The sequence below is a fragment of the Sphaeramia orbicularis genome, chromosome 11 (genome assembly GCF_902148855.1).
Source record: "Sphaeramia orbicularis chromosome 11, fSphaOr1.1, whole genome shotgun sequence".
Classification (NCBI taxonomy): domain Eukaryota; kingdom Metazoa; phylum Chordata; class Actinopteri; order Kurtiformes; family Apogonidae; genus Sphaeramia; species Sphaeramia orbicularis.
The window spans coordinates 14,579,116-14,606,310 of NC_043967.1; the positions used below are offsets into that span (position 1 = coordinate 14,579,116).

Sequence of the window (27,195 nt, forward strand, 5' to 3'; positions counted from 1 at the left end):
TAGTAAACTGCCGTGGAAAATTCACCTTAAACTTCTGTATTCTAAATGGGAGCATCACCAAAGTAAAGTCAAGGGCAGCAGGAAATGAAATAGTTATTTACGTCTCTCATGGTCTTAAAAAGTCTTAAACTTAACTTGAAATCTCTAGGAACCCCCGTCCCAACTGATATAGACAGCATGGACAAATCTGTATGTGTACTTATATATTTGACCATGTTAAGGTCAACATCATTGCATTTTATACCACTTTTTGTCCTGATTTAGTATCATATTTTATACGTTAAGTAATGTATAAGTGTAAGTGACACAGCGCAAATATTTTTTGTTCTTAAACTTTGAGGATTGATGGCAACAACGTCTGTGGTGTAACTTTAGAGACTGTTACACTAATAATTCAACTTCCCTAAAAGCTTAGCATTGGTGTAATTGTTACATTACAGCTCTTTAGTAAATAAAACTAATGGATTTCCCTTATTCTAACTGCTGTAACTAATTAGGTGGTGAAGGGGGTGTAATATTTTTTGTTCTTTTGTGGTTAGAGCTTTTGACATTTTTAGATGCATTAAGTCTTCAGGTTACTTGAACCCAACATAAATACAGAGTGGACATTTCAACAAATGCACGCTTTTAAAACAAGTAAAAAAAAAAAAAATCATGAATTTCTCATCCTGCCAACTTGTGTGTGTGTGTGTGTGTGTATATATGTATAATCGACCCACAAAGTCTAGACACAGATGAATGTCTGCGGTAAAATCTTGCCAGAAATGTATTTCTTTGCCCGTTTGCCCACTGGGATATTAAATTTTAACACTGTGTCATTGCTGTCACTTTTCTAATCACCTCTCCATTCATTCCTGCACCACATCATAATTCAGGTATTAAGACCAAGGCAGTGAGGAAGGGGGATGAATATGTGATCAATGGTGGAAAGATGTGGACCACCACCGGCACACAGGCCGACTGGATGTGTCTCCTGGCAAACACCAGCGATGGGCCACCACACAGGAACAAATCTCTCATCTGTTTGCCCATGAACCTGCCAGGTAGGATCAGCTGCTTATTTATGCTCTTGTTTTTCCTCCTAAAGCAGACGGCCTTCTATTGGAGACAAATATTATAAGCATTAAGTTACTCTATTCATATACACCAGCAAATATCTGTCAAATTTACGGCTCTGTATGCTTTTCTTCTCTGTTGTTTTTAGAGGGTATCACCATAAAAGGCCCGTTCTACCGTTACTGTATCTATTCTATAAATAGCGTTTGTTGTTTGGCGCTCGTGTGCTTTTATCGATGCTGCATCATGACGTCGGCTTTGTTTCCCGTTGTTTCAACCGTAGGAGTACACATCGCCCGCAAGATTGATAAACTGGGTATGCGGTCATCAGATACAGCAGAAGTGTTCTTCGACGATGTCCGAGTTCCCTGCAAAAACGTGATTGGCCAAGAGGGCATGGGCTTCACCTATCAGATGATTCAGTTCCAGGAAGAGAGGCTCTGGGCAGCGGCCAGTGGTGAGTGAGCTTGTCTTTAAACTTTGACATCTGTTTTCTCATTAAAACACTCACTCTTTTTACTCTGACATCTCCCCTGCCTCCTGCAGATTTTACGGGAAATGTTAAATTTCGTGGGATTTGTGTTTCATTTGCAAAAACTGGGGAGTTCAGGTCATGTAGTTCAAAATATTAACAGACTTTGCTGGGGCTGTTTACTTTGGGTTTGAGAAAGCGAGAGTCATTGTTTTTTTCTCAGAACTTGTGATGTATAAAAATGAAACTGCTCTGGTATTTCTACTGTATCTGACTAATAAGTTAATCTGTCTGGTCTGGTATGTTAATGCGTCATCATATAAACACAGAGATAACTTGGATTCCCACATGGAGCTTGTGATACTCCACTACGAGCCCTGTTGGTTTTCAATTTGAGTGTTTGTACACAACCCGACGTCACTTTTTCTTTCATTTTGCTGGTTTGCATCCCTCTGAAACAAAAAACTCATTAACCAGGATAATTAAAGTCAGCAGTAAAATCATTGGTACTACAAAAATACCTTTCAGATCTGTACAATAACCAGGCGTCAAAGAAGGCAAAATCAATCATGTCCGACAGCATTCTGAAGTTAAGTTCCTGCCCTCAGCCATCTATAGTAGGGGTCTCAAACATGCGGACCAGGGGATGAATTTGTGAAGAGCAAAAATTCCACAGTCAAGGCTGTGACATCATTTTAGTTCAGGTTCAATATGATCTCAAGTAAAATAATAATAACCTGCAAGAAATAATGACTCCATATTTTCTTCTTGGTTTGATGTGAAAAAAATAATATTACACTACACCTATAAATAATGACAACTTCAAATTTTTGTCTTACTTTTCGTGCAAAAAATAACATTAAATTATGAAAATATTTAAGTTTACAAACTATCCTGTAACAGTAAAATGTGAATAACCTGAACAAATACAAAGAACCTGAAATATCTAAAGAAAATTAGGCACAATTTTAACAATATTCTGCCTGTTACTAAGTGTTTAGTGTCTTTGTAGATCTGATCCATAATGCGCATGTTTAAATGATAAGTTGAGGCATAATATTGTTAAAATTGCACTTATTTTTCTTAAGAAATTTCAGTTTTTTCAGGTTATTCACATCTTTTTTGTTTGCATGGTTTATAAAAGTAAGTATTTTCATAATTTAATTGTTTTTTTTTTTGCACTAAAACACAGACAAAGATCTGGAGTTGTCATTATTTATAGGTTATTATGCTATTATTTTACTGGTCCGGTCCACTGGAAATAAAATTGGACTGAATGTGGCACCTGAAAAAAAATGAGTTTGAGACCCCTGATCTATAGAATAGAATAGAATAGAATAGAATAGAATAGAATAGAATAGAATAGAGGGTTATTCAAAAAGGATCAACCGATTTCATTACGCAGTATTTTAAAAAGGAAAAGTAATAGAAAACCCCAGCCAAGTCACAAGTATTCAACTCACAATCAACTTTTATTTCCTGTCTTACAAGTGTTCAATGTAGCCACCACCTGCAGCACGGACAACATCAATGCGATAAGAGAATTCCTCCCTGTTGTTATTCGATGTTTAAGGTCATTGAGGTTAGTGGTGGAACATAACCGCGATCTGTTACATATCCCCACAACAAAAAAAAATCACACACGGTGAGGTCTGGGGATCTCGCAGGCCAAAAAGCAAGGTCTTGGGCCCCCTTCCGACCAATCCATCACCCCTGGCGCCCCTGTGGCAGCCATTCAAGACTTAGAAAACTCCTCTTTCAAATGGTCACTGACTCATCGTGGGGAAATTTCACAGTTAGCACCAGCAACATATAACAAACAAATGCAGGGAAAAAGACAGGTAGAAAAAAAAAAACACATACGAGTGAGAAATGAAGATATAAAGAGAAAAAAAAAGAAATTTGGTATTTATATAAATATTTATGTAAATAAAGAATTAGAATTAAAAATTAAACTGTAAGGTGCTCAAGAAAGATACACACATCAATTATACATTCAAGAAAAAATTTGAAGTATTAAACAATTAAGTAAAAAAGACTGTAAGCGGGTGTAAGAAAATGGTTTTTGCATATCCAGTGTAAACACACACACACACAAACAAAAGTGAGTCCAATTGCGTGTCAAATATGCAGAATATACGGTAATGACTGTAGTGTTAAGTCTTTTAAGTTAAAGTGTGTAGTGTATTGTCCTGGGTTATAGCAGCAGAGTGCAGTTACATGGTAAAGTGTCCAAGTGATTATTTTTTGTGGTTCAGAGCAGCCACGGCTCTGGGATAGAAACTGTTCGCATTATCATTGGATTACATTTTATTTAAGTATGTGTTTTTATTGTACCACCAGTTTTTATGTGACTGTGGTCTTGTGTCTCGCTGTGTCATTACCTCACAAGATAACTCAAAAAGTTATGGACGGATTTTCATGAAATTTTCAGGAAATGTTGATACTGGCACAAGGAAGAAATGATAAAATTTCGGTGGTGGGGGGGGGGGGGGGCAGATCTGTCTTGGTGGAGGTCTGTGCTCTCCAAGTGCTTTTCTTGTTGTCACTGTTTTTTGTTGTTTTTAACCTGTAAAGACCCAAACAGCCACCGGCAACCAAAATCATCTACTGATCTAAACTGTTTAATAGTTGTTGATCCACTAATTCTATCAATCCATGTAAATAATTGGTGTTAAATACAGTTTGTCATCTTTTCATGGTCATCACATATGACCCGTTTGGATGTTCGGAGGCTCCGTAGTTACCATGGAAACACTGTCATCTTCTACAACATTGATTCACCTGTAAAACCCATGGAATTTGACAAATGACAGTGGATGGAGACAGTTGCTTATACATTCAGTTATTGATATCTTTGCTGAAAAAGTCACTTTTTCTTCAGTTTTCTCCGTTTCTGATTTAATAACCTTTGAACTTACTCTGAGCTTTAATGAACATCTACATGATCAGCAAATTAAATATAGGAAAATACCTGATTTTCACTGAAAAGAATGAAGATACAGAGGATAATATTATAATAAATGGTGATAAATCACTTAAAGGTTCAATCTACCGAAAAATTCATTTGTGGCACTGGGTCTTTATGGGTTAAATTGCTACTGCGGCAGAAACAATTGCCCCCCAGGGATAAATAAAGTTCTTGAATCTTGAATCTCTGTCTCTGCCTTTACACTACAGTCCTGACAACGATGGACAACATCATTCAGGAGACCGTCCAGTACACGCGACAGAGGAAGATCTTCAAGCTGCCGGTCCTCTACCATCAGGCAGTTCACTTCAGGCTGGCGGAGCTGCAGACGGAGGTGGAGCTGCTCCGTTCCCTCATATACCGTGCTACAGGTGGGATTACTGAATGGATATGTATGTCCAGCACTGAGACCACTTTAAATATATGGGTCAATATCACTATAAGGTGCCTTTCAGACTTCAAAATGTCCAGAAAGAACCAAAAACTTGAGATTTTCCACTTAACTCTATGTTTGATGTGTCGACTGCCGGCTGTTGGAATGTATGTTGGTCAAGCTCTCACTTTTTAAACAGATTTTTTGCAAGTAAACAAAGTACAAGTAGAACACAAAATATGAAACAAATATGTCCACCCTGTCAAATATCTGTAAAAATAAGTGACAGTGTGGACAGTTGTGGTTAAATTTAACATTTCATGACCACTTGTTTTATATTAAATGACATTTTTGGTGATGGGGTGGACATGCTAAGCTTGACCACATCTAAGTACAGACACAAAATGATGACTGTTTAGAAATGTAAATACTAAATGCTCTCGTAGACTATGGTTCCGCCTCCATTGAAAACACTCAAAATGATGATGATGTCATCAGTGATTATTAAAGTGGCGATTCCCCTAAAGCAGGGATGTCACACTCATTTTAGTTCAGGGGCCACATTCAGTCCAATAGGATCTAAAGTGGGCCGGACCACTACAATAATAACAGTGAAAAAAAGTAAAATTACATTATGAAAACGTTTACATCTACAAAGTTTCCTTAAAATTTAAATAACTGAAAAAAGAAGAATATTATTTTATATGTATTTTTAATAGTATTATTCCTCAGTCTATCATTTACACATGTATATTACCAGCTGGTGCGCTGACCTGTGGGAACCATGGGTTCTAGATCCTGGACTTCATCATTGTCAATACTGAGGGTGGGATGTGAAAAGGGGGGGGGGGGGGGGGGGTTTAAAATCCACATCCCGACCCTGAGGGGCAGCATCCCTGTCCCCCAGCATGGATATTTGTTGTGTATTCACGCATGCTGTACCACATTTGTCCAAACTGCAGCAGTCAGCTCTTTCTGAATTTTGTGTGATGCCTGAAACACACAAACACACACACAGAGTCCACTTCCCTTTTATAATACAGATATTATGTTGCAGCTCATTACTAACACAATTTACAGATCACAGTGGATCTACAAATACACAAAACATTTTTAGTAACAGGCAGAATATTGGTAAAATTACACTAACTTCTCTTAAGATATTTCATTTTGTTCATATTTGGTCAGGTTTTTCACATTTTTTGGGAAACAATAGTTTGTAAACGTAAACATTTTCATGTAATTTTACTTTTTTTGCACTAAAACAAACCATACATTTCGAGTAGTCATTATTTATAGGTTATTATGATAGTATTTTACTGGTCTGACCCATTTGAGATCGAATTGGTCTGAATATGACCCCTGAACTAAAACGCTTTTGACATCCTTGACTGTCAGTATCGTCAGTGTAATTTTTCCATTTCACAAATTCATCCCAGGGGCCGAATTGGACCCTTTGGCGGGCTGGTTTTGGCCCGCAGGCCGTATGTTTGACACCTGTGCTCTAAAGTGACAGGGTGGACAGCAATTTAAAGGGCACATGTAGAATGTTAAATACTATTATGAAAATAAAATATAAATTATCAAAATGGCTTGTTTTATGGAAAAAACTGTGAAGTATAATGACAACATCTAAAAAGTATAAATTTTTTTTTTTTTTTTTTTTTTTAATTTAAACACTTATCAGTGTCACTAAAGTTGGAAGGGCAGTGTAATGGACATGCACTAAACATATTGCATTCCCTCAAAGAAAATTGTATAAAATAATAAAATGGCATTTCAAAAGGTTTAAAATAGTACTGATATATGTGTAAGTGTTTCGCATTCATAATAAAACCCTAGAATTTCATTATTTTGCAATGTGTTCATGGTGACAGTTGGATTCTGCTGGGGGACACCAAAGGTACCTCATAGTCTTATTGACCCATGACACACTACAGTTACTCCTTTTACTTCACATTTGTTTCTCAGCACTGCAACTCAGTAAACAAATCTTTTATGCTGTTTCTGCTTGACTTCTAAAAAACACTTTGGCCGTTCATGAACAGACCTTTTCAGTACTTTGTGGTGCAAAAAACAAACATTTAAAAAGGTCTGGGGCAGTCTTTTTTGTCCATTTCCACTTTCCTAAAACTCCCCAGCCTCCTTCACTGCCTAAAGCTTTGTATAGACTCGCAAGAGATTAGAACCAATTGACCATACCAGTGAATTAATGTTAGGTAAAGAGTTTAGAGAGGAGGAAGCCATCTACTGGTGATTTTTACCTCCGCCAAGGAGGTTATGTTTTCGCCAGCGTTGGTTTGTCTGTCTGTCTATCGGTCTGTCTGTCCATGTGCAAGATAACTCAAAGAGTTATGGACGAATTTGGATGAAAATTTCAGGAAATGTTGATACTGGCACAAGGAGCAAATGATTAAATTTTGGTGGTGATCGGGGGTGGGGGGGCCACTGATCTGCCTTGGCAGAGGTCTGCGCTCTCCGAGTGTTTTTCTAATGTATTTATTTATTTTTTTTATTTGCACATACAGATATAAACTAAAACAAATACATGTACATATTTCTCTTGGTAGAGAGGAGGGTACAAAAATGTGCAGGTGAGGTCGGAAACCTGAAAGGCTTATATGACGTCGCCTTGACCTAGTTGTATTTTAAACAAAATAAAAGAATATCATTTGCATACCTTCTGTGAAGTAGAGGGATAAATAAAAGGACATAAAAGTAAAAGAAATGATGGTTATATATAGATAAACATCATTTCTTTCAGTAACATAAAGAGTAAAAAGAAATGAATAATATTGGTAATACAATAATAGTAGTTGTAATAGAAACACTAAACAGACAGATAAATAAATAGATTTAATTTCATTTATTTCATTCATGGTTGTGCATTTCATCAGCAGACATTCAATAATCATCAGGGGAACAACATGTACACACCCATGACTGAAAAGGAACATGACGAAAATCTTATTTCCTGCCCCCTTCTAAGTAATGATAGCCTTAACGGTTGGCCATACACAACCAGCTATAAAGTCATACTGCATAAAGTCAGACAAACCAAACTAAATACATCCAAAGATAATACAAAATGAATACAAAACCAAGTGCAAAACTACATATCTAGGAAGTACAAAACAAACAAAACATAGGTAAATATATACCTGACGAAATGATGCAAAACAATTACGATTCCAGTCCAAAATAAGTAAATAAATATGTCACAAGAAGCAAAAACAAATACAAAGCAAAATGTAAAAACTTATAACTGTTCATATAATCTCATTGTTCTGTCTTTGTATACTTTTGAGATAGATAGATGGGAAAAAGTGAGATTATGATGATTATTATTATGATTATAAAATGAATGTACACACAAGGACAGTACAGGCAAAAATAGGCTTTACTAATGCAAAGATATTAGAAATAATCCATTCTGACTTCTTTTTTTTTCCTTCAGTTTTTATCCCTTCTTTGAGGAAATGTTACGGGCAGCATTTCTGTCCATTAGTCATCATTTTATTTAAGATAAGATAAGAGATAAGATATTCCTTTATTGATCCCACAATGGGGAAATTCACAGTGTTGTCAGCAGCATAAAAACATACATAGACATACACATAAAAACAAACAGTCATATAAATTTGAATAAAAAAGTGTTTAAAAGGAGAGTGCAAATATTGTTCGATATGATGTAGTGCAAATGGTTATAAATATAAAAATATATATATATATATATATATATATATATATATAAATACGGATTGAATATATACAACATAAGTGGAATGGAGGAAGGGTTGTTATTACACATTGTGCATTGATCTAATGGGAGCAGGACTGGTTGTGAAGTCTGACAGCAGAGGGAAGGAAGGACCTGTGGTATCTCTCCTTTGTACAGCGTGGGTGAAGAAGCCGGTCACTGATGGTGCTTTCCAGGGCTCTTACAGTCTCATGTAGGGGGTGGGAGACATTGTCCATGATTGATGACAGCTTTGCTGTCATTCTTCTGTCCCCCACCACCTCGACTGGATCGAGACTGCAGCCTAGGACCGAACCGGCTTTCTTCACCAGTTTGTTCAGTCTTTTCCTCTCTGCTGCCGTGATGCTGCTGCTCCAGCAGACCACACTGTAGAGGATGGCAGATGCAACCACAGAGTCATAAAAGGTCTTATGGAGAACTTTCTGCACTCCGAAGGACCTCAGTCTCTGCAGTAGGTGGAGTCTGCTTTGGCCCTTCTTGAAAAGGGCCTGGGTGTTGGCAGCCCAGTCCAGGTTCTGGTTCAGGTGAACACCCAGGTACTTGTAAGAGTCCACTATCTCAATGTCTGTTCCCTGGATGTTCACGGGAGAGGGAGGGGAGGCCTTGTGCCGGCGAAAGTCCACTACCAGCTCCTTTGTTTTTCCAGCATTAATCTGGAGGCAGTTCCGCTGGCACCAGGCCACAAAGTTCTGGTTCAGTTCTCGGTACTCATTTTCATCTCTGTTGTTAATGAGACCGACAATAGCTGAGTCATCCGAGAACTTTTGTAGGTGGCAGCTTGTTGTGTGGTGTCGGAAGTCGGCTGTGTAAATGGTGAACAGGAGAGGGGCCAGGACCGTCCCCTGTGGAGCCCCTGTGCTGCAGACCACAGTGTCAGACTCACAGTGTCATTTCCGGAGCTGAACAGGAAAACTATTAAATATTTTCCACCAAACTTACTACACTTCATCAGTTAGTTCTTAGAGAGTGGCGCCTTTTTCCTTTGTGTCTGTCATCTGTCTGTGTCATCCCTCTAAACCAGGGGTCACCAACCCTGGCCCTTGAGACCCACTATCCTGCATGTTTTAGATGTTTCCCTCTTTCTGCACATCTGAAGGTCATTATCAGGCTTCTGCAGAGCTTGATGATAGGCTTATCATTTGAATCAGGTGTGTTGGAAGAGGGATACAGCTAACACATGCAGGATAGTGGCTGACCCCTACTCTAAACTGTGGAAAAGAATGTCATAGTAACTCGACTATACATGATTGAATATGTGCTAAACTTCACATGCTTGATAAGAATCCTGCCCTGAATACACATAACATTACTGAGGTATATTCAGCTCTGGAAAAAATTAAGAGACCACTGCACTTTTCTGTAAAATCAGCATATATATACATATATGACAGCCATTCCATTCCTGTGTCTGTTGAATTCCAACACAAACACACCTTATTCTACTGAATAAACACCTGATCCATGTCTTATTTAAGAAAGAGAAGTATAAACACCACTATGGTGTTCATCACTATTTCATTTCATTTATTTTATTTCGTTCATGGTTGTGCATTTCATCAGCAGACATTCAGTAATCATCAGGTGAACAACATAAACACGCCCATGCTCGAAAAGGAACAGGATGAAGAAAAATTAATATTTCCTGCCCCCTTCTAAATAATAATAGCCTTAATGGTTAACTATACACAACAAGCTAAAAATAGAATACAACACAATACAATAGCCTTTATTGTCATTGTGTGTACAATGACATTAGGAGTGCTACTCCAGTCAGTGCAACAATATTAATTAAACACCAGTATTACAGAAATAAGAATAGAGTGAATATAAATTACAAAAACTAAAAATAAGATTAGAAAACAGAACATAAATTTTGCAGTTTTACAAAGTCATATAAGAATAGCGCTAAGTAGAATAAAAAATAAAAATGGACAAAATATGAATAGATGCGAGTTCACAGTATTAACAGTGTGTGACAAGTATGTATTAATGAAAGCAGTATTTACATGTATGAACCAAGTCTATATAAAAATAGTCCAATTATATTTAGATAAATACTGAATAAATATTGCATTGTAATTGCAGAACTTGCATCTTGAACTTAATGCCAGTACTCTGATGTTTATCTATGAATTTGAACCTTAAGTCTGTCGCTAATAGAGGTGATATATTAAAGTAACATAAAAACTAGTGTTAGCTGGGTAATATTGGCTCCGTCTCAATTATTCCAGCCTTTCAACACTTCTTCATTCATAAGACAGATGTGTATGGCCGCTTCATTTCTTTGGACTGGATTTTTTGTTTCAAATATCCATCACTAATTGAATATAATGGAGCGGACACAGTTGTACGGCTGCTGCTGAAACTGCTCCTACTGGCTCTGGTTGTGGACTGACCACACACTTGGCAGTCTTCACTCCTCCTGCCCATTACTTAGTTTCGTGCAGTGGCAGGCTGTCACTTTACATCATTCAGTGTGTGTGAAGTGGTGAATGAAAGGCAAATTGTATAAAAGCACAACACAAATACACACCATTTACCACTTCTAGAAAATGGAAATGGGTGCTTCTACGAAACTGGTCCCTAAAAGCAGGACAGAGGAGCTAAAAATTCAAACCAGATGGAGACTTATGTTTTAAAGCAAGTTTAGAAGCACTTTGGGTCTATTTTAAAAAGAAATATTTACTGAGATAAAGGAGAAACTATTTTTCAGATAAAACACATTTTTATTTGATGTGTTCATACAAACATCAACATGTAACAGGGTAAAAAGGACACGAAAATTACGTGCTACTATTTTTCCAGATATCTTTTTATTCTCTCATAGGTATGTTTTGGGAACCGAACTGCATTTGCAAGAAAGAGTGTTTCACAAAAATGACCACTGTTGCAAAATCACTCACGATTTATTTGTGTTTAAATGGGCAGGTTCTGTATGTAACGCCAGTTGACACGGTGGGTTACATGCGAAACCTGGAATGAGACTGAGATTCATGAAAAACCCACATGTCTGGATTAGAAAAACCACTAGGATCATCGCATTTAACATAGTGTCTTTATTTATAGTGGTATATAAGACCATTTACAGCCATGTTTTCAGATCAAATGCACTGACACCAAGGTAGCTTTTCCTGTCCCAATTTTGGTCCTATTTTTAGCCCCAATATTTTTTTCATTAATTTTAGGATGGCTCACAGCAAGAGTATAATTTTTTCACATTTATCTGAGGTCATCATTAAGTACATCATGGGGGGAAATATATTTAAATTTCTCTTGTATTATTGGGTCTAAAAAAGCTGGAAAAGTGCCAGGTACCAAAATAAACCCAGTTTCATAGAAGCACCCATATCCAAAACAGGCTTAAAACTCAAATGTTGGAGTTTTAACCCTACATGCCTGGGATTTGTGTGTTTGGGAAAATGAAGCCCAGTGTGTGCAGCTGCCTAAAAGGCACTTAATACCAAAGATAAGATTCACATATCAGTATCAAAAACCACCGCTGACTCAGCTCTGGAAGAATGATATGAATCCCACAGCGGCCCCGAGCGTCTGTTTTGTCAAGGTGGATCAGTCACCAAAACACAGCGAACGTTGTTCATTATTGAAGTGACTAAACTGTATACACCTGTTAACTTAATACAATGGGAGTGAGATCATATGAAGTGGAGGCAGCGATGGCATCGTTTCAGAAATCCACAGTCTTGGCCAGCTGCAAACTGAAACAGTCCCAGGTTCTTCTAAAATGGGTGACAGACAACCCAAGCGGGTGTCACTGTAGTGTTTACACAGGGTACATACACATTTTTCAAGGTCAAATTCAAGGACTTTTCAAGCACTTTTAAGGGTAATTTTCAAATAAAAAAAAAAATACACATCCACAGGAATACATATACTGAGGATTCTTTTTTTCCCGCTTTTTATCAAAATGACGTAAATTCTATTTTGCTAGAAACGTCTGAAATTCCAGTTTCGGTTTCATAATAGTAAGAAGTTTAGAAATGAAATGAAAACACAAAGTTTTATCCAGAAAAAGGGAAGCCACTTGGTGTTCTTCAGGCACACTCGTATTGAGCCAAAGATTAAGATAAAAATGTACCTGGAGTCGACCTGAGAACACCCGCTGATTATCTTTTTTGACATAAAGTTTTATTTTTCTAAATGTATCGCCTCTCTGTATGTAGCTTTGGCTGGCCATGTAAGCTGGTAGTTAACATGAAAATAAATACATAAAATCACATCACAGAGTTATAATTGCAAGCACTTCCAAGCACTTAAACTGAAATTCAAGCACTTTTCAGACCTTGAAACATAACATTGAAATTCAAGCATTTTCAAGAGTTTCGAACACCCGTACGAACCCTGTTAGAGTATGAAAATGTGGTATGTGTGTTTTCTTTGGTGGAACCTCTCCAGTATTTTTTCTTGGTAGTTCTTCTCGGTTCAACTGGACTAGTTTAGCTCTTATGAAAATGTTTCATCTCTCATCCAAGACACTTCTTCAGTTCTTCACTTGGATGAGAGATGAAATATTTTCAAAAGAGCTGAGCCAGTCCAGTTGAACCCAGAAGAACTACCAAGAAGAACGATGACTTGGGTAAATGAGAACTTGCACAGACCTCTCCAGTATTTGCTACCTGTGAATGAGCTCTTTACATGTTTACAGAAATGTTTACTTCCTCAGGTTTTGATCAAAACCAGTGGGGAAAAAAAGGTCTAAATAAGAAAAGAAGCTGCAGAAACAGAACCACTTTTGTTAGTCACAAGTCTGTTTTCTAATTCACATTCTTTCTAGGTCATCGTTATCCTTTTGGACAGATCTTTATCTTCTACGCTTCTTTTTTTCTCCTGCAGCACTTTATATCAAAGGGAACGACGTCACCAAGCTGGCATCCATGGCTAAGTTAAAAGCGGGCCGTCTGGCCAGGGAGTTGTCCGACAGCTGCCTCCAGTACTGGGGAGGGATGGGCTTCACCAGTGACGTCCTGGTCAGCAGAGTTTACAGGTGGGACTGAAACAATAGGCCTGAACAATCCCCACTGGCTCCACTTATTCCTCAGTAGCACATCGATAACACCTTTGCATGCAGGTTATCTCATTTCAAACAAGTGGTCACAGGCACAACAAACCCCACCCCTCGCATGTATTGTAGCTTATTTTGGCAGCGATCCAGCTGATGTCATCATGTCTATGGATGTGCGGATGTCAGCGTATGAATTGCCTCTATATATCAGGGCTATCCTCTTACTTTTTTAGGTGGTAACGCTGGTGCTAGCAAGTTAAAAAAATTTAGTAGCACAGAAAAATAAACAGTTGGACAGTTAGTTAACGTGTTTTTTTGGCTAAATTAATTTGATACTGATTAGAAATTCTAACAATGTTGAACAACAATTAAACTGATTCTTTAACCTTTATTTTTCCTCCTCCTGAACACAACAGGATGAATTTAAACATTTTTAAATATGAAAAATCAACAGTAATGTATTTTCAATGTGCATCAGTGAACAGTCTGTGCTGGTCTGAATTAGATAGGGCTTCTTGACAAGAAACCATTCTAATCAGTCCCATAATTCAAAAGAGATTTTACTCAACAAAAATGTATAAAGTTCCGTTGTTTTCCCGGCACACATCAGCGAAAGCAGGAACGTTTACCCGGAAATGTAGTTATTTTGTATTCGGATTGAGAAGGACAGTTCACACTTACAACTACAGTTCTCATGAAGCATTGTTCCAATAACTGACGAACAGGATAAGACACAGTAATATAGGCTAGTTTTTCCACTATTTTAGACAGGATACCAGCGCAACTCCTTCGCACTTGTGCTAGTGGATGCATGTTTCTCTTTGCACAGAATGATTTTTAGTAGCAAATGCGACAGAAATTGTCGCACTGTATAGCCTTATATATGTGCCGAGTTTGAAGTAAATTGAAACAAAATTTAGGTTTTTATAGACGTGAAATTTCGCCCATTATAAGTAAATGGGAGAAGAAAGAAGATGTTAAAAATTCTTAAAAAGTTTTAACTTTGACCTACTTTTCCCAAAATGTAATGACATCTATTCTGGGTCACTGGCAATCTATAAACCCAATTTGGTATGAATTCACCGAGTAGGTTTGCTGCTACAGATATGTGAAATTTTCGCCCATTATAGGTAAATGGGGAAAAAAGATTTTAAAAATTCATAAAAAATTGAAACTTTGACCTAGTTTTCCCAAAATGTAGTCAGATCTATTCTGGGGTCACTGGTAATCTATAAACCCAATTTGGTATGAATTCAACCAGTAGTTTTGCTGCTAAAGTGTTAACAAACAAACAAACCAGAAACAATCCCCCTTGCCTTCCCTTCGGGGGTGGGGTGGGGTGGGGGAGGGTAACAAACAAATGTATGCGTTACCACAAACTGTGGCAGAGCGCTAACCATCACAGACACAAGCTCTTACAAACTAATATTCTACCTGGCCCCCAATTTGTATGTAGAGGCAGCGTTACCATGGTTACACAAACCTCTCCAGTGGCCAGGGTATATATAAAGTATGTGTTCAGTGTATTTTACAAGGAAGTTAAATATAATTTGGAATCAGACTGATTAGATAAACAACACATGATGAAGTGAGGAGTATGTGCATTCTTCTGTTGTTCCTCCTCTTGTATTTTACGCTCTGCTGACATCTAGTGATGGGGCAAATAATGCCACCCCACCAGCTGTTCAGCATGCACAGATTGTTTTCATAAAAGAAACACAAAAACTCCAATATTTCATTGTTTTAGGTAATTCTGTACATTATGAAAAACAGACCGTGCTTTTACTGATGGTGTCTTTTCCACAGGGATTTCAGGTTATTGTCTATCGGAGGAGGGGCTGATGAGGTCATGCTGTCAATCATCTGCAAGTACATGGACACACTCCCCAAGAACTGATGTAATGGGTGCCCCCTACCCTGAGACTGATGCCACAACACTTAACTCTAACACCGAAGTGCAGTTCAGCCGTCCTATTGAAGCAGTAAAAAGACAAAAACAATTAAGCTATTTAATCATTTTGTCTTTGTTTTGACAATGCTGTATGTGATCATAAAGAAATCCTTTGCTAATTGCTATTTGCTAAAATATATAGCAGACATCTGATTTTTTTCTGACCTCAAAAATTTGAGATCTAGTCACGGAAAAAATTATTAGACCATCAAAAGTCATCAAAAACAGTGGTTATGCAATCAAGTACTAACTCTTGTGTGTATCATGTGACTAAAACAGACAGAAAAGAAAACGTGGAATGCCTAAAAGCACTGTTTTTGTCAGTACGCTGTCATAGATATTGATGGAAGAACTTGAGTGATTTTGCTTATTATCAAGAAAACATGGAAAATGGATAAATATCAGCACTGAAATTAAACTCTTATGAGCTATTATTGTTGTTGTTATATTTGTCCAAACAAATGTACCTTTAGTTGTACCAGGCATTAAAATGAACAAGAAATTGAAGAAAACAAGGGGTGGTCTAATAATTTTTTTCATCACTGTAATCTAATGTTGTGTACTTTTATAGTAAATTTGTTTAGAAATACATTTTTAAATGACTGGGTGAAACAATGTGTATCATAATTAAAGTTGTGTAACATAACATGAGATTGTTGTAACAAAAATTAAGTTTGACCTTAATGCTTGTACTCCATTCTTTGTGTAAAATCTATAGCATGAAAAACTACATGATGAACGGTCAGGTAAATCAGCATAAAATTTGTTTATTTACATTAAAAACATTTTTACAACAAAGTTTAAACAATAATGAATTCAATTGAGGTTATTATGTACTGTTGACTTAATGCTGAAATGGATCCTTTCATTCATAAACGCAGATTCACCTGATTCTGAATTTGCAGACTCACTGTTTCCTATAGACCTAATCTGCATATTGTGTTATGAATGTTGACACAAGTAAACTACAGTTATTACACATATCATGCCTTCTGTCTCAATCCAGTCAGTTTGGCTGATATCACATGTTCAGTAAACTGTCTATGTCTACTCCAGCTGTAGATATATACAGAATACATATACTTGACATTGTCATCGACCAACTGAAATCCTTGGTACTTTTCTGTGTCTATGCCCATTAGCATGGACTTCATGACTCAACTTTGTACACAAAGAATGCTGCACATGGAAAGTTGGGACACTTTTATCCAATTATTAATCATAATGACCCTGCCCAGTTGTCACCATCCACCTGCACAGCCATCATCATCATCATCAATACTGCATTGGTCTGATTTTGAGAAACGTCAGCATGGCACAGAGTGGGCAGGAAGATATAGTGGTAAAGGGCAAAGTCCTGCAGGGTTCCTCCTCTCTCCCATCACCTCAGCTTGATGAACCAGTACAAGACAAAAAAGACAAAAAAACAGAAAAGCAGCATGTAGCACAGGAGTTTGGTTTGGCTTCCTCTGGACAACTGCTTCACTCTTCCAATAGTAGCACCAAGCAGGCCACCTGTCGAGTCAAAGTCTGTGTCCTAGTGTGGGAAAGAGGGATAAAAAAAGTCCAAAGTCTGGCAACAAGGCTTTAAACAGAACAATCAGGCCTAATACTCAGTACTACTCCCATTACATTCAATTCACAGCTTTAGTAATGAGTTAATCCTTAACATTAAGGTTGTTTAATCATTCATATACCTTCACTTGATCCTTAAAAAGGTTTTGTCACATTTGCAGTTGGGGATGGCCAAGTGGATGGACAGTTTTACTACATATTTGTTTGCCTTTTCACAACTATTTATGGTAAAAAGATGAACGATACCTCATTTTGCAGGGAATAATCAGCACTTTTAGATGTGTGATAGAAAAAAAATGTTTTAACCTAATTTTCTGGCTTAAAAACAGTAAAAACCCTTCAGTAACGGATGGACAGAAAATTAACAAGTGTTTTTGACCACTTTATAAAACCTGCCTTAAAGTGTGGTTCCCATTTTCATAAAACTGTAACGTCTTTACTGTCAGTCCTCTAGGGTGTCTATTTTGCAGTAAACAGTACAACAGTTTGTATTTTTTCAATATATAAGGGCATGAAGTGTTTTGGTAACGGATGGACAAGGGAGAATAATTACAAGTTTCAGTTGTTTATCCAGCATATTTATTAGTTTAAACATTGCATATATAATATCTACAAAGTCAAATGCCTTAAACTAATTTAATACATTTTAACATATTTATCTCAGTTTATTAGATATTTGTAACCACTGTAAAAAGAGTGGACCTTACACTTATCAAAAGTATAATAAAGGTCCAATAGAAGAGGATCAAAGTTATGCTTTGAATTGCACTGACGGACAAAGAATGCCAACATACATTTATGCTGAATATAATGCCATCTAAGTATTTTTCAAACACTTTTCTAAAAAGTACAATTTGTGCTGGACACTAGAAGTAATGTACTTTCAAAACATATAAATCTCTGGAATGTATTTCCTGTGAAATCATCATGTCTGCATGTATGACAGCCATTCCATTCCTGTGTCTGTTGAATTCCAACACAAGCACACCTTGTTCTGCTGAATAAACACTTGATCCATGTCTTATTTAAGAAGGAGAAGTATAAACACCACTTCTGTGTTCATCACTATCTTCTTACAATAGGCAACAGCAGTGCTATTACTACTGTAAAAGTAATTGGAATCCAAAAATAACTCTTGAAAACTACTGGACTTCTGTTCTGACAATGCTCCCAAACTCTGAGGACTAGTTTTTCTATCAGGACAATGCTCCTGGACTCAGCTAGGTCAATAAAGGTGTGGATGACGGACCACCAGATGAAGATCCTGTCATGGCCAGCCCAATCTCCAGACCTGAACCCACTTTGAAAACTTCTGGAGGAAGATGAATGGTCACAAGCCATCAAACATTACTGAGCTTCTTGAATTTCTATACCAGGAGCTGCATAAAGTCATCCAACAGCAATGGAGGAGAGACAAGACACGTGAAAGCTGTCATTGAAAATCAGGGTTATTCCACCAAATATTGATGTCTGAACTTTTCTCAAGTTACATTATTATTGTGTTGTTTAGAAATTAATATGAACTGGTTTTCTTTGCATTATTTGAGGTCTGAAAACACCTGCATCTTTTTGTTATTTTGACCATGTGTTGTGTTCCGCAAATACATGCTCTAAATAATATTTTTATTTGGAATTTGGGAGAAATGTTGTCGGTAGTTCAGAGAATGAAACAAAAATGTTCATTTTACTCACACATACAGGGGTTGGACAAAATAATGGAAACACCTTAAAAAATCAACAAAATATAATTTAATATGGTGTAGGTCCGCCTTTTGCGGCAATTACAGCCTCAATTCTCCGAGGTATTGATTCATACAACTTGTGAATTGTTTCCAAAGGAATTTTCAGCCATTCTTCAGTTAGAATACCCTCCAACTCTTTTAGAGACGATGGCGGTGGAAATCGACGTCTTACTTGAATGTCTAAAACTGACCATAAATGCTCAATAATGTTGAGGTCTGGGGACTGTGCCGGCCATACGAGATGCTCAACTTCATTAGAATGTTCCTCATGCCATTCTTTAACAATTCTAGCTGTATGGATTGGGGCATTATCATCTTGAGGTGAAGGTGTTTCCATTATTTTGTCCAACCCCTGTACCTATACATGGTCAAATCAGAGAAAGTGATTATTTTGCAGTGGTCTCTTATTATTATTATTATTATTATTATTATTATTATTATTGTTATTATTATTATTCCAGAGCTGTACAATACACCACTGACTGGCAAAGGAATGAGGCTTAGACTGACAAGCATTGTCTTGTTGACTTGAAATTTGCAAGATATGTACTCCACGTCATACAAGTGAGATGATGTCTAACTGGAGTCAGCATGTCTGCATATGTTTTGCTTTGTCCATCCATCTCATCTGTTTGCCATCATTTGGTTTCATCCATTAGAATCTTCTATACGTTGTGATTGGTTTAAGCACTATTTTCTGAAACGACACGACTCCTCTGCTATCAATAGGCTAAAAAAACTGGATGAAGCCAACACCAGTAATAAACAGCACTTTATGATTTTGTTTAGAATAGAATAGAATAGAATAGAATAGAATAGAATAGAATAGAATAGAATAGAATAGCAAAATCAGAGAAAGTGATAATTTTGCAGTGGTCTCTTATTTTTTTCCAGAGCTGTAAGTGTTCAAGTGGTGATTTTAAATTCATTCTTTGATCTAGATGTTAACCTTCTCTTGGCCAACCCCAGTTATGAGTCTACATACTTATTTATTACACTTGATTGTTAAACTTCCAACTCACCATCTCATTCAGCATTTTATTTTGGTACTTTACTTCCGTTCCGATGTCGATAGACAGCTGTAAACATCAAAAATAAAATGACAGATTAGGTGCCATTACCTTAAACCTGAGGACTATATACAACACGTTTACTAGCTAGAATATACAGCAGTCAAACACTGAACAGAGCATGTACTGACAGGATAACTTACACTTTTTAAAGCGGTGACTTTGGCTCTCAGCCCCTCCTGAAGATGCTCATTTTCTTCCTCATACACACTGTAACCACTAGCAACGTAGTTTCCAGAGCTCCCTTCACCTTTATACAACATCAGTGACAAATAACACAACATTAGGGAACTATTCTGTCAGCATAAACATTATGTACAATAACCCTAAGGTCTGAAGGATGAGTAGATTTAAGGCAAATAGCACACACTTATTACAAAACCAGTAGCATAGCACAAGCTAACGTTAGCTAATTAGCAAGCAAGCTAATATGATGTTAAAAATCATAATTTACGTTCGTTTCTTACCCAAACCGGCGCGCCTCATCTTGAGATATAAAAGAAGTTTCTATCCAGTAATGTGTCTCACTTGTCAGAAAAAGAAACGCAGACGAACGTAGCTGTAAATTGGTATCGGTTAGCCGGTTAACTGTGTCAACCAGTGACTGTGAACGTCAGCAAACGCCACGACACCATACGGAAGCCGGCGAGGACAATCCAAAGTCCAGAATTGCGCAAAACGGAAATTGAATTATTTATAGAAAAAAGCAGAACTAATATTGTGTAGTAAAGTCTACAATAAAAGAAAGACAAGAAATACAGGAAATAAAAACATGGTGTTGAATTACACTGGTCTACAAGTTAGTTTTTCTCAGTTGTTTACACACATTTTCTGAGAGCATGCCTCATATTCAGAACTCTACACACAAATTAAAAAAACACACAATGAGCAACACCCTCAATTCTTCTGCAAAATGAAACTTTACATTCAAAACAATGTTATGTATTCTCAAATGATATTTAGTTTTCAAATGACACACACAAACCATCATATAACCATCAAGGTTATAATAGTGTTGGATTTTTCATTATAGTTTAGTTTTGTTTACTTTTTACTTTTTTTCTCTAATTAGTTTTTAGAGCAGGTTTGCTAGATTTGATTAGTTTGTATTTTCTTTCTAAATGCTTAGTTTTATTTTATTTTATTTTTTTATGTTTTATCTTCCTTGTTGTCATATTCACATAAATCCCATACAGGACTCCGCTGCTTTCTCCCAACTTTAGTTTCCATGTTGTTGGACGAGAGGCCAACTCTAAATGACAAGTGACCAGAAGTGCCGTACGGTGCCTCCAGCTAAAATCGCTTGAGCGAAATAAATCAATCTCATATCAATCCAACATTGACAAAAAGGAAAACAAAGGGAATTTAATCCTTAATTTTTATACATTTTAGTTACTTTTATAAGCACACAATACAGTTCCAGTTAGTTATCATTTCTTCTTTTAATTATAGTTTTTATTTATTTCAGTTAACGAAAACGTTTTATCAATTCTAGTTTGCGTCATTTCGTTAGCTTTCGTTAACAATAATAACCTTGATATGAATAGACATGTATAAGAACCAGTTGAACTTGTGTATGTGTGCATGATTACACTAATGGGTTTACATTTGTGTGCAGTTTGCTGTAGCTTATGTCTGCAGGGTAAGTGGTTCCAGCAGACATTAACTCTATGAGGTGACAGGACCACTAACAAAGACAGACTACATTCATCAAAAAGCCCATCTGCACTCAAATGTGTCCACTGAGCGGCTTCACACACAACCTGAATCTGCAATATTTATTATCGCTTAGAGTTCAAGTTATCATCTTCAGGCTATAGTAAACGCCATGTTATCTTTTTCAATCATTGTGATAATAATATGCTCTACTCAGCTTTGCATCTTATGCCTAAATAACACATCAGTGGGTTAATCTCCCTTTGGTGGAGGAAAAACATATTATTATAAGGAGAAAATTGCTACGATGTTCCCTTTAGACACAGACAGATCGATTCTTTTCAGAGTTTTGAAATGTGACCAGCATAAATGGAGATAAATATCCATGGTGGGTTTAATAACCGGCTTACTGACACATCCATCTGCGCTCCATCGGATTGAAAAGAGTTTCTCAATATATCCAAAATCCTAGAGGTGCTGTTTAGCAATGATTAGCTTTTCTTATCCCCTTATATATCATCCCTCACCCTTGTGCCAATAATACAGGCGACAGCTGATATGATAGAAGAGATTAAAATGACTTTTGTGACGTTAATTTATTCCAATCCAGTGTCTTATAAATAAATACAACTTTAAACTTCTATCTACTATAATGCATTTCGATGCCCGACCTCTCATCCTTTTATTTCTCACCCAAAGGCTTTGCAGTATGCATGACCTTGACACAAGTGTCAAAAAATAGAGAATATTGAATGAACTATCTGTGTGCATCTCAGCTGCATTTGTGAAACTGTCAGGATTGAATTTATCAAATAGGTCTTTGGAGAGAAGGGAAATGTTTGGACATTTAAGAGTTGGCTTTAATCTTAAGACCCCCAGTGCAAAGATCAACACACAGGCTTTGGAATATTCTGTCTGAGGCTACGTTTAGATGGTAACGATCTGAACCAAAAACGCAAACGTGGTGTTGCGTTCTCACTTTTAATTCCGCGTTTAGATGGGCATTTTGGGGGAACAGTGTGCATGCAGACGGACACGCAAAAGTGTGTGAAAAGTCCTATTTATCGATTTAGTATGCACACCAGGTGGCTAGGAGGCACCACCACCACCAAGACCAAGCACCTGTGTAGAACCTTTCTACTTGTCTTCCTGTTCTCTGCTAGCATGAAATACAATCACAATCTCCTAGACGTAAATTAGAGTGACTAGGGCAACTTGAAGGCCCATTGCAGGGAAAACTGCAGTGGACCAGAGGTGCAACAGCCCCAAAAAATTATCTATATAAGAAAAAAAAAAGAGAACAGCCCAAAAAATTATCCATGTAAGAAAAAAAGAGAACAGCCCAAAAAATTATCTATATAAGAAAAAAAAGAGAACAGCCCAAAAAATTATCTATATAAGAAAAAAAAGAGAACAGCCCAAAAAATTATCCATGTAAGAAAAAAAAGAGAACAACCCAACAAATTACCTATATAAGAAAAAAAGAGAACAGCCCAAAAAATTATCTATATAAGAAAAAAAAAGAGAACAGCCCAAAAAATTATCCATGTAAGAAAAAAAGAGAACAACCCAAAAAATTATCTATATAAGAAAAAAAAAAGAGAACAGCCCAAAAAATTATCCATGTAAGAAAAAAAGAGAACAGCCCAAAAAATTATCTATATAAGAAAAAAAAGAGAACAGCCCAAAAAATTATCTATATAAGAAAAAAAGAGAACAGCCCAAAAATTATCCATGTAAAAAAAAAAAGAGAACAACCCAACAAATTACCTAAATAAGAAAAAAAGAGAACAGCCCAAAAAATTATCTATATAAGAAAAAAAAAGAGAACAGCCCAAAAAATTATCCATGTAAGAAAAAAAGAGAACAACCCAAAAAATTATCTATATAAGAAAAAAAGAGAACAGCCCAAAAAATTAGCTATATAAGAAAAAAAAAGAGAACAGCCCAAAAAATTATCCATGTAAGAAAAAAAAGAGAACAACCCAAAAAATTATCTATATAAGAAAAAAAGAGAACAGCCCAAAAAATTATCTATATAAGAAAAAAAAGAGAACAGCCCAAAAAATTATCTATATAAGAAAAAAAAGAGAACAGCCCAAAAAATTATCCATGTAAGAAAAAAAAGAGAACAACCCAAAAAATTATCTATATAAGAAAAAAAGAGAACAGCCCAAAAAATTATCTATATAAGAAAAAAAAGAGAACAGCCCAAAAAATTATCTATATAAGAAAAAAAAGAGAACAGCCCAAAAAATTATCCATGTAAGAAAAAAAAGAGAACAACCCAAAAAATTATCTATATAAGAAAAAAAGAGAACAGCCCAAAAAATTATCCATGTAAGAAAAAAAAGAGAACAACCCAAAAAATTATCTATATAAGAAAAAAAGAGAACAGCCCAAAAAATTATCCATGTAAGAAAAAAAAGAGAACAACCCAAAAAATTATCTATATAAGAAAAAAAGAGAACAGCCCAAAAAATTATCCATGTAAGAAAAAAAAGAGAACAACCCAAAAAATTATCTATATAAGAAAAAAAGAGAACAGCCCAAAAAATTATCCACTGTTAGAAAAAAAGGAGAACAGTCCAAAAAATTATTCACTAGCCCAAAAAATTATCCACTATAAGAAATAAAAGAGAACAGCCCCAAAAAATATCCATACAAGAAAAAAAGGAGAACAGCTTAAAAAATTATCCACTAGCCCAAAAAATTATCTACTATAAGAAAAAAAGGAGAACAGCCCAAAAAAATATCCACTATAAGAAAAAAAAACATCATTCACCTTTTCAATTAAGGGGGTGCTGTTTACCCAAGAGGTCTCTTGCTTTAAAATTAAGGCCACCACAAAAATTAAAACCAAAGGGTGAAAATTTTTAAGGCCTTCAGCTAATGTGGCTAATGCTAAGGAAGTAACCTACCGGAAGTGGAGGTCAGTGGCTAAAAATAAAGTTATTTTAAAAATATTGACAGTAATATAGTTTGCAAAGCGGTTAAATGATTAATTAAGGTTCTCATGTCTTAAGGTTAGGCCTGGGTGTTAAATGGTTAAGGTTAGGGTTAGGGTATGGTTGGGGTTAGTTTTCATTGGTAAATGGCCCTTGTGTGCACTGTGTGAAGGTTTGCTGCTAAGCTAATGCTAACGTGAAAAGTTGACTGGAACTTGATGAACTACCAGTGCTTTGTTTTAATTAAACAGTCAGATTTCTTAAAGTGGATCATTTTTTGGGCTGTTCTCTTTTTTTTTTTTTTTTTTTTTTGTAGTGGATAATTTTTTGGGCTGTTGTACCTCTGGGCCACCGTAGAACACTTAATGTGCTGTACACTTTTAATCTTCCTTGGCCAAATATAGTGTAAGATTCTGTTTGAAGTTACTGCTCTATAATTTAGATTAGTTTGACTTTGTGTAAAACTTATTACATACATATTTATATTTGAAAATACTCAGATATTACAAGTACACAAGACCATTTGACCTTGAAAAAGTAGGTCAAGGTCACCTGTTTTCAATAGACTTCTGCTCTATGCCAGGATGCATCCACAGCATAAATTTAGTGCAGATATCTCAATGCATTCTTCAGATAATGCGATTATGTCGTTGAATGGACAGACAGACAACAAAATGATTACAATGTCCCTTGGCTGGGGGCTAAATATCCAACATGTTGTTGTTTTCCTGTGCTGGTGCATGCCTGTGATGTAAACTATACGCGACGAGAAAACACAGTTTTGTGTTTTCAACCCTTTAGACGGTGATGTGAGAGCAGACTGTTTTAAAGTTTTCCACTCTGGAAGGTGGTTTCACTTTTTTACATTTTCAACCCCCATACAACACAGTTACCTACGAAACGAAAGGCACATCTGATAAAATATTGTGATGTAAACTGGGCCTGAGAATAAACAGGGCTGAAGCAGACACGTACGCATGGAAAGTATTTGGATGCTTCTATGAAACTGGGTACATTTTGGTACCTGGCACTTTACCAGCTTTTTAGACCAAATAATAAAAGAGAAATTTAGACATATTTCCCCCTAGGATGTACCTAATGATGACCTCAGATAAATGTAAAAAAAAAAAAAAAAAAATTATACTCTTGCTGTGAGCCATCCCAAAATTAATGAATTTTTTAGCAAATATTGGGGCCAAAAATGGGAGGAAAATTGGAACAGGAAAAGCTACATAAGTGTCAGTGCATTTGATCTGGACCACATGTCTGTAAATGGTCTGATATAGTACTATAAATAAAGACACTGTGTTAAATTTGATGATCCTAGTGGTTTTTCTAATCCAGACATGCAGGTTTTTCATGAATTGGCAGTCTCATTCCAGGTTTTGCATGTAACCCATCGTGTCCACTTACATGCAGAACCTGCACAGTTAAACACATATAAATCGCAAATGATTTTGCAACAGTGGTCATTTTTGTGAAACATTCTGCCTTGCGTAATTAGTTCAATTCCCAAAATGTACCTGTGAGAGAATAAAGAGATATTCAAAAAAATAGTAGCACGTAATTTTCGTGTCCTTTTGGAAGTGTTACATACAGATTTTTGTATTAAATACAATGTAAAATAAAAAAAAAAAAAAAATGTTTTATCTGAAAAATAGTTTCTCTTTTATCTCAGTAAATATTTCTTTTTAAAATAGACCCAAAGTGCTTCCAAACTTGCTTCATAACATTAGTCTGCATCTGGTTTGAATTTTAGCCCCCATGTCCTGTTTTTAGGACCAGTTTCATAGAAGCACCCAACTGCAAAGGCATGAAAAGTAAAACCAAGAAACATTCATGTATATTATTAACTATTAAGAAATGAAAAAAGAGAATGCTGGAATTACACATTAGTTCCTGATGCAAACCAAGAAAAAACATAATAATAATGTCACAGTAAATTACAAATATGATAGATCAGAATGAAAGAAAGTACAGCATGATCACGATTTGTCAAAACAGTTCCATAATTTGCGGGAAATGAGAGTTGCTCACCTATCGGCGCTCAGCGTTAGACTAGTGATGCCTAACAGTATCTGGTTCATCCTGATTAGCATAATTTCTCCAGAGAATGGAACGATGAATGAGTCAGATGACGGAGGAGATGTGAAAGAGGAACATGCAAGAGGAAAGATCAAAAGGACACTATTGTGCTTCCCAGCATTAGTCTCAAGAGGCAGGATTGTGATTCCACACTTAACATTGCTTTGAAACACAGTTAAAAGCCTTCTGTTTGCCTTCAGCAGAACGGAAAACATCTCTGCAAATTGTAATCTGATGAGAATCTGGGCCCTGTTTAAATACTGTTCAATACGGACCGGACTCCTTCCATTCATGGTTAAATGGGTTTTAATGAGGGTGTGGAGCAGAATAAAACTGTGATATTTAGGAAATATGGTGTTTCTTCAAAGCTGGAAGAGGTTGTCTCATATCTGATCAGTGTGGTAGTGAGACTGAGATTTCCTGACTTTTCCAGAGACCTGAAGTTAACGTTGGCGACCACAGGGACTGCAGATGTTCTGGAGGAAAAGCACATTAGACAAACTGCTTTATCATAAA

The 27,195-nt window shown here is 36.4% G+C and overlaps 2 protein-coding genes across 2 annotated transcripts in view; one reads left to right on the forward strand and one right to left on the reverse strand.

The window, feature by feature from the left end:
- LOC115428390 (probable acyl-CoA dehydrogenase 6) overlaps positions 1-15,713 on the forward strand; it is a 46,683-nt gene extending 30,970 nt beyond the window's left edge. Inside the window, exons 5-9 of the mRNA XM_030147418.1 lie at positions 876-1,043; positions 1,340-1,513; positions 4,709-4,870; positions 13,484-13,634; positions 15,459-15,713. Of these exons, the coding sequence (XP_030003278.1) occupies positions 876-1,043; positions 1,340-1,513; positions 4,709-4,870; positions 13,484-13,634; positions 15,459-15,549 (746 nt within the window). The 3' untranslated portion in view covers positions 15,550-15,713. The remainder of the gene's footprint in view (positions 1-875; positions 1,044-1,339; positions 1,514-4,708; positions 4,871-13,483; positions 13,635-15,458) is intronic.
- Positions 15,714-16,350: 637 nt separating this feature from the next.
- LOC115428867 (BET1 homolog) lies at positions 16,351-20,626 on the reverse strand. The gene is made up of 4 exons (XM_030148092.1): positions 20,458-20,626; positions 20,134-20,240; positions 19,943-19,999; positions 16,351-17,140 (listed from the first exon to the last, which is right to left on the reverse strand). Exons 1-4 carry the CDS (start codon positions 20,474-20,476, stop codon positions 16,985-16,987), a joined length of 339 nt encoding a protein of 112 aa, XP_030003952.1. The 5' UTR covers positions 20,477-20,626; the 3' UTR covers positions 16,351-16,984.
- Positions 20,627-27,195: the final 6,569 nt, after the last annotated feature.

Bases quoted from the DNA above. Each gene is read 5' to 3' on its own strand.
- LOC115428867 (XM_030148092.1), bottom strand. The intron at 20,000-20,133 runs GTAAGTTATCCT...TGATGTTTACAG, and splicing joins AAGTCACCGCTTTAAAAAGT to CTGTCTATCGACATCGGAAC. The intron at 17,141-19,942 runs GTGAGTTGGAAG...TTCCCACACTAG, and splicing joins ATAAAATGCTGAATGAGATG to GACACAGACTTTGACTCGAC.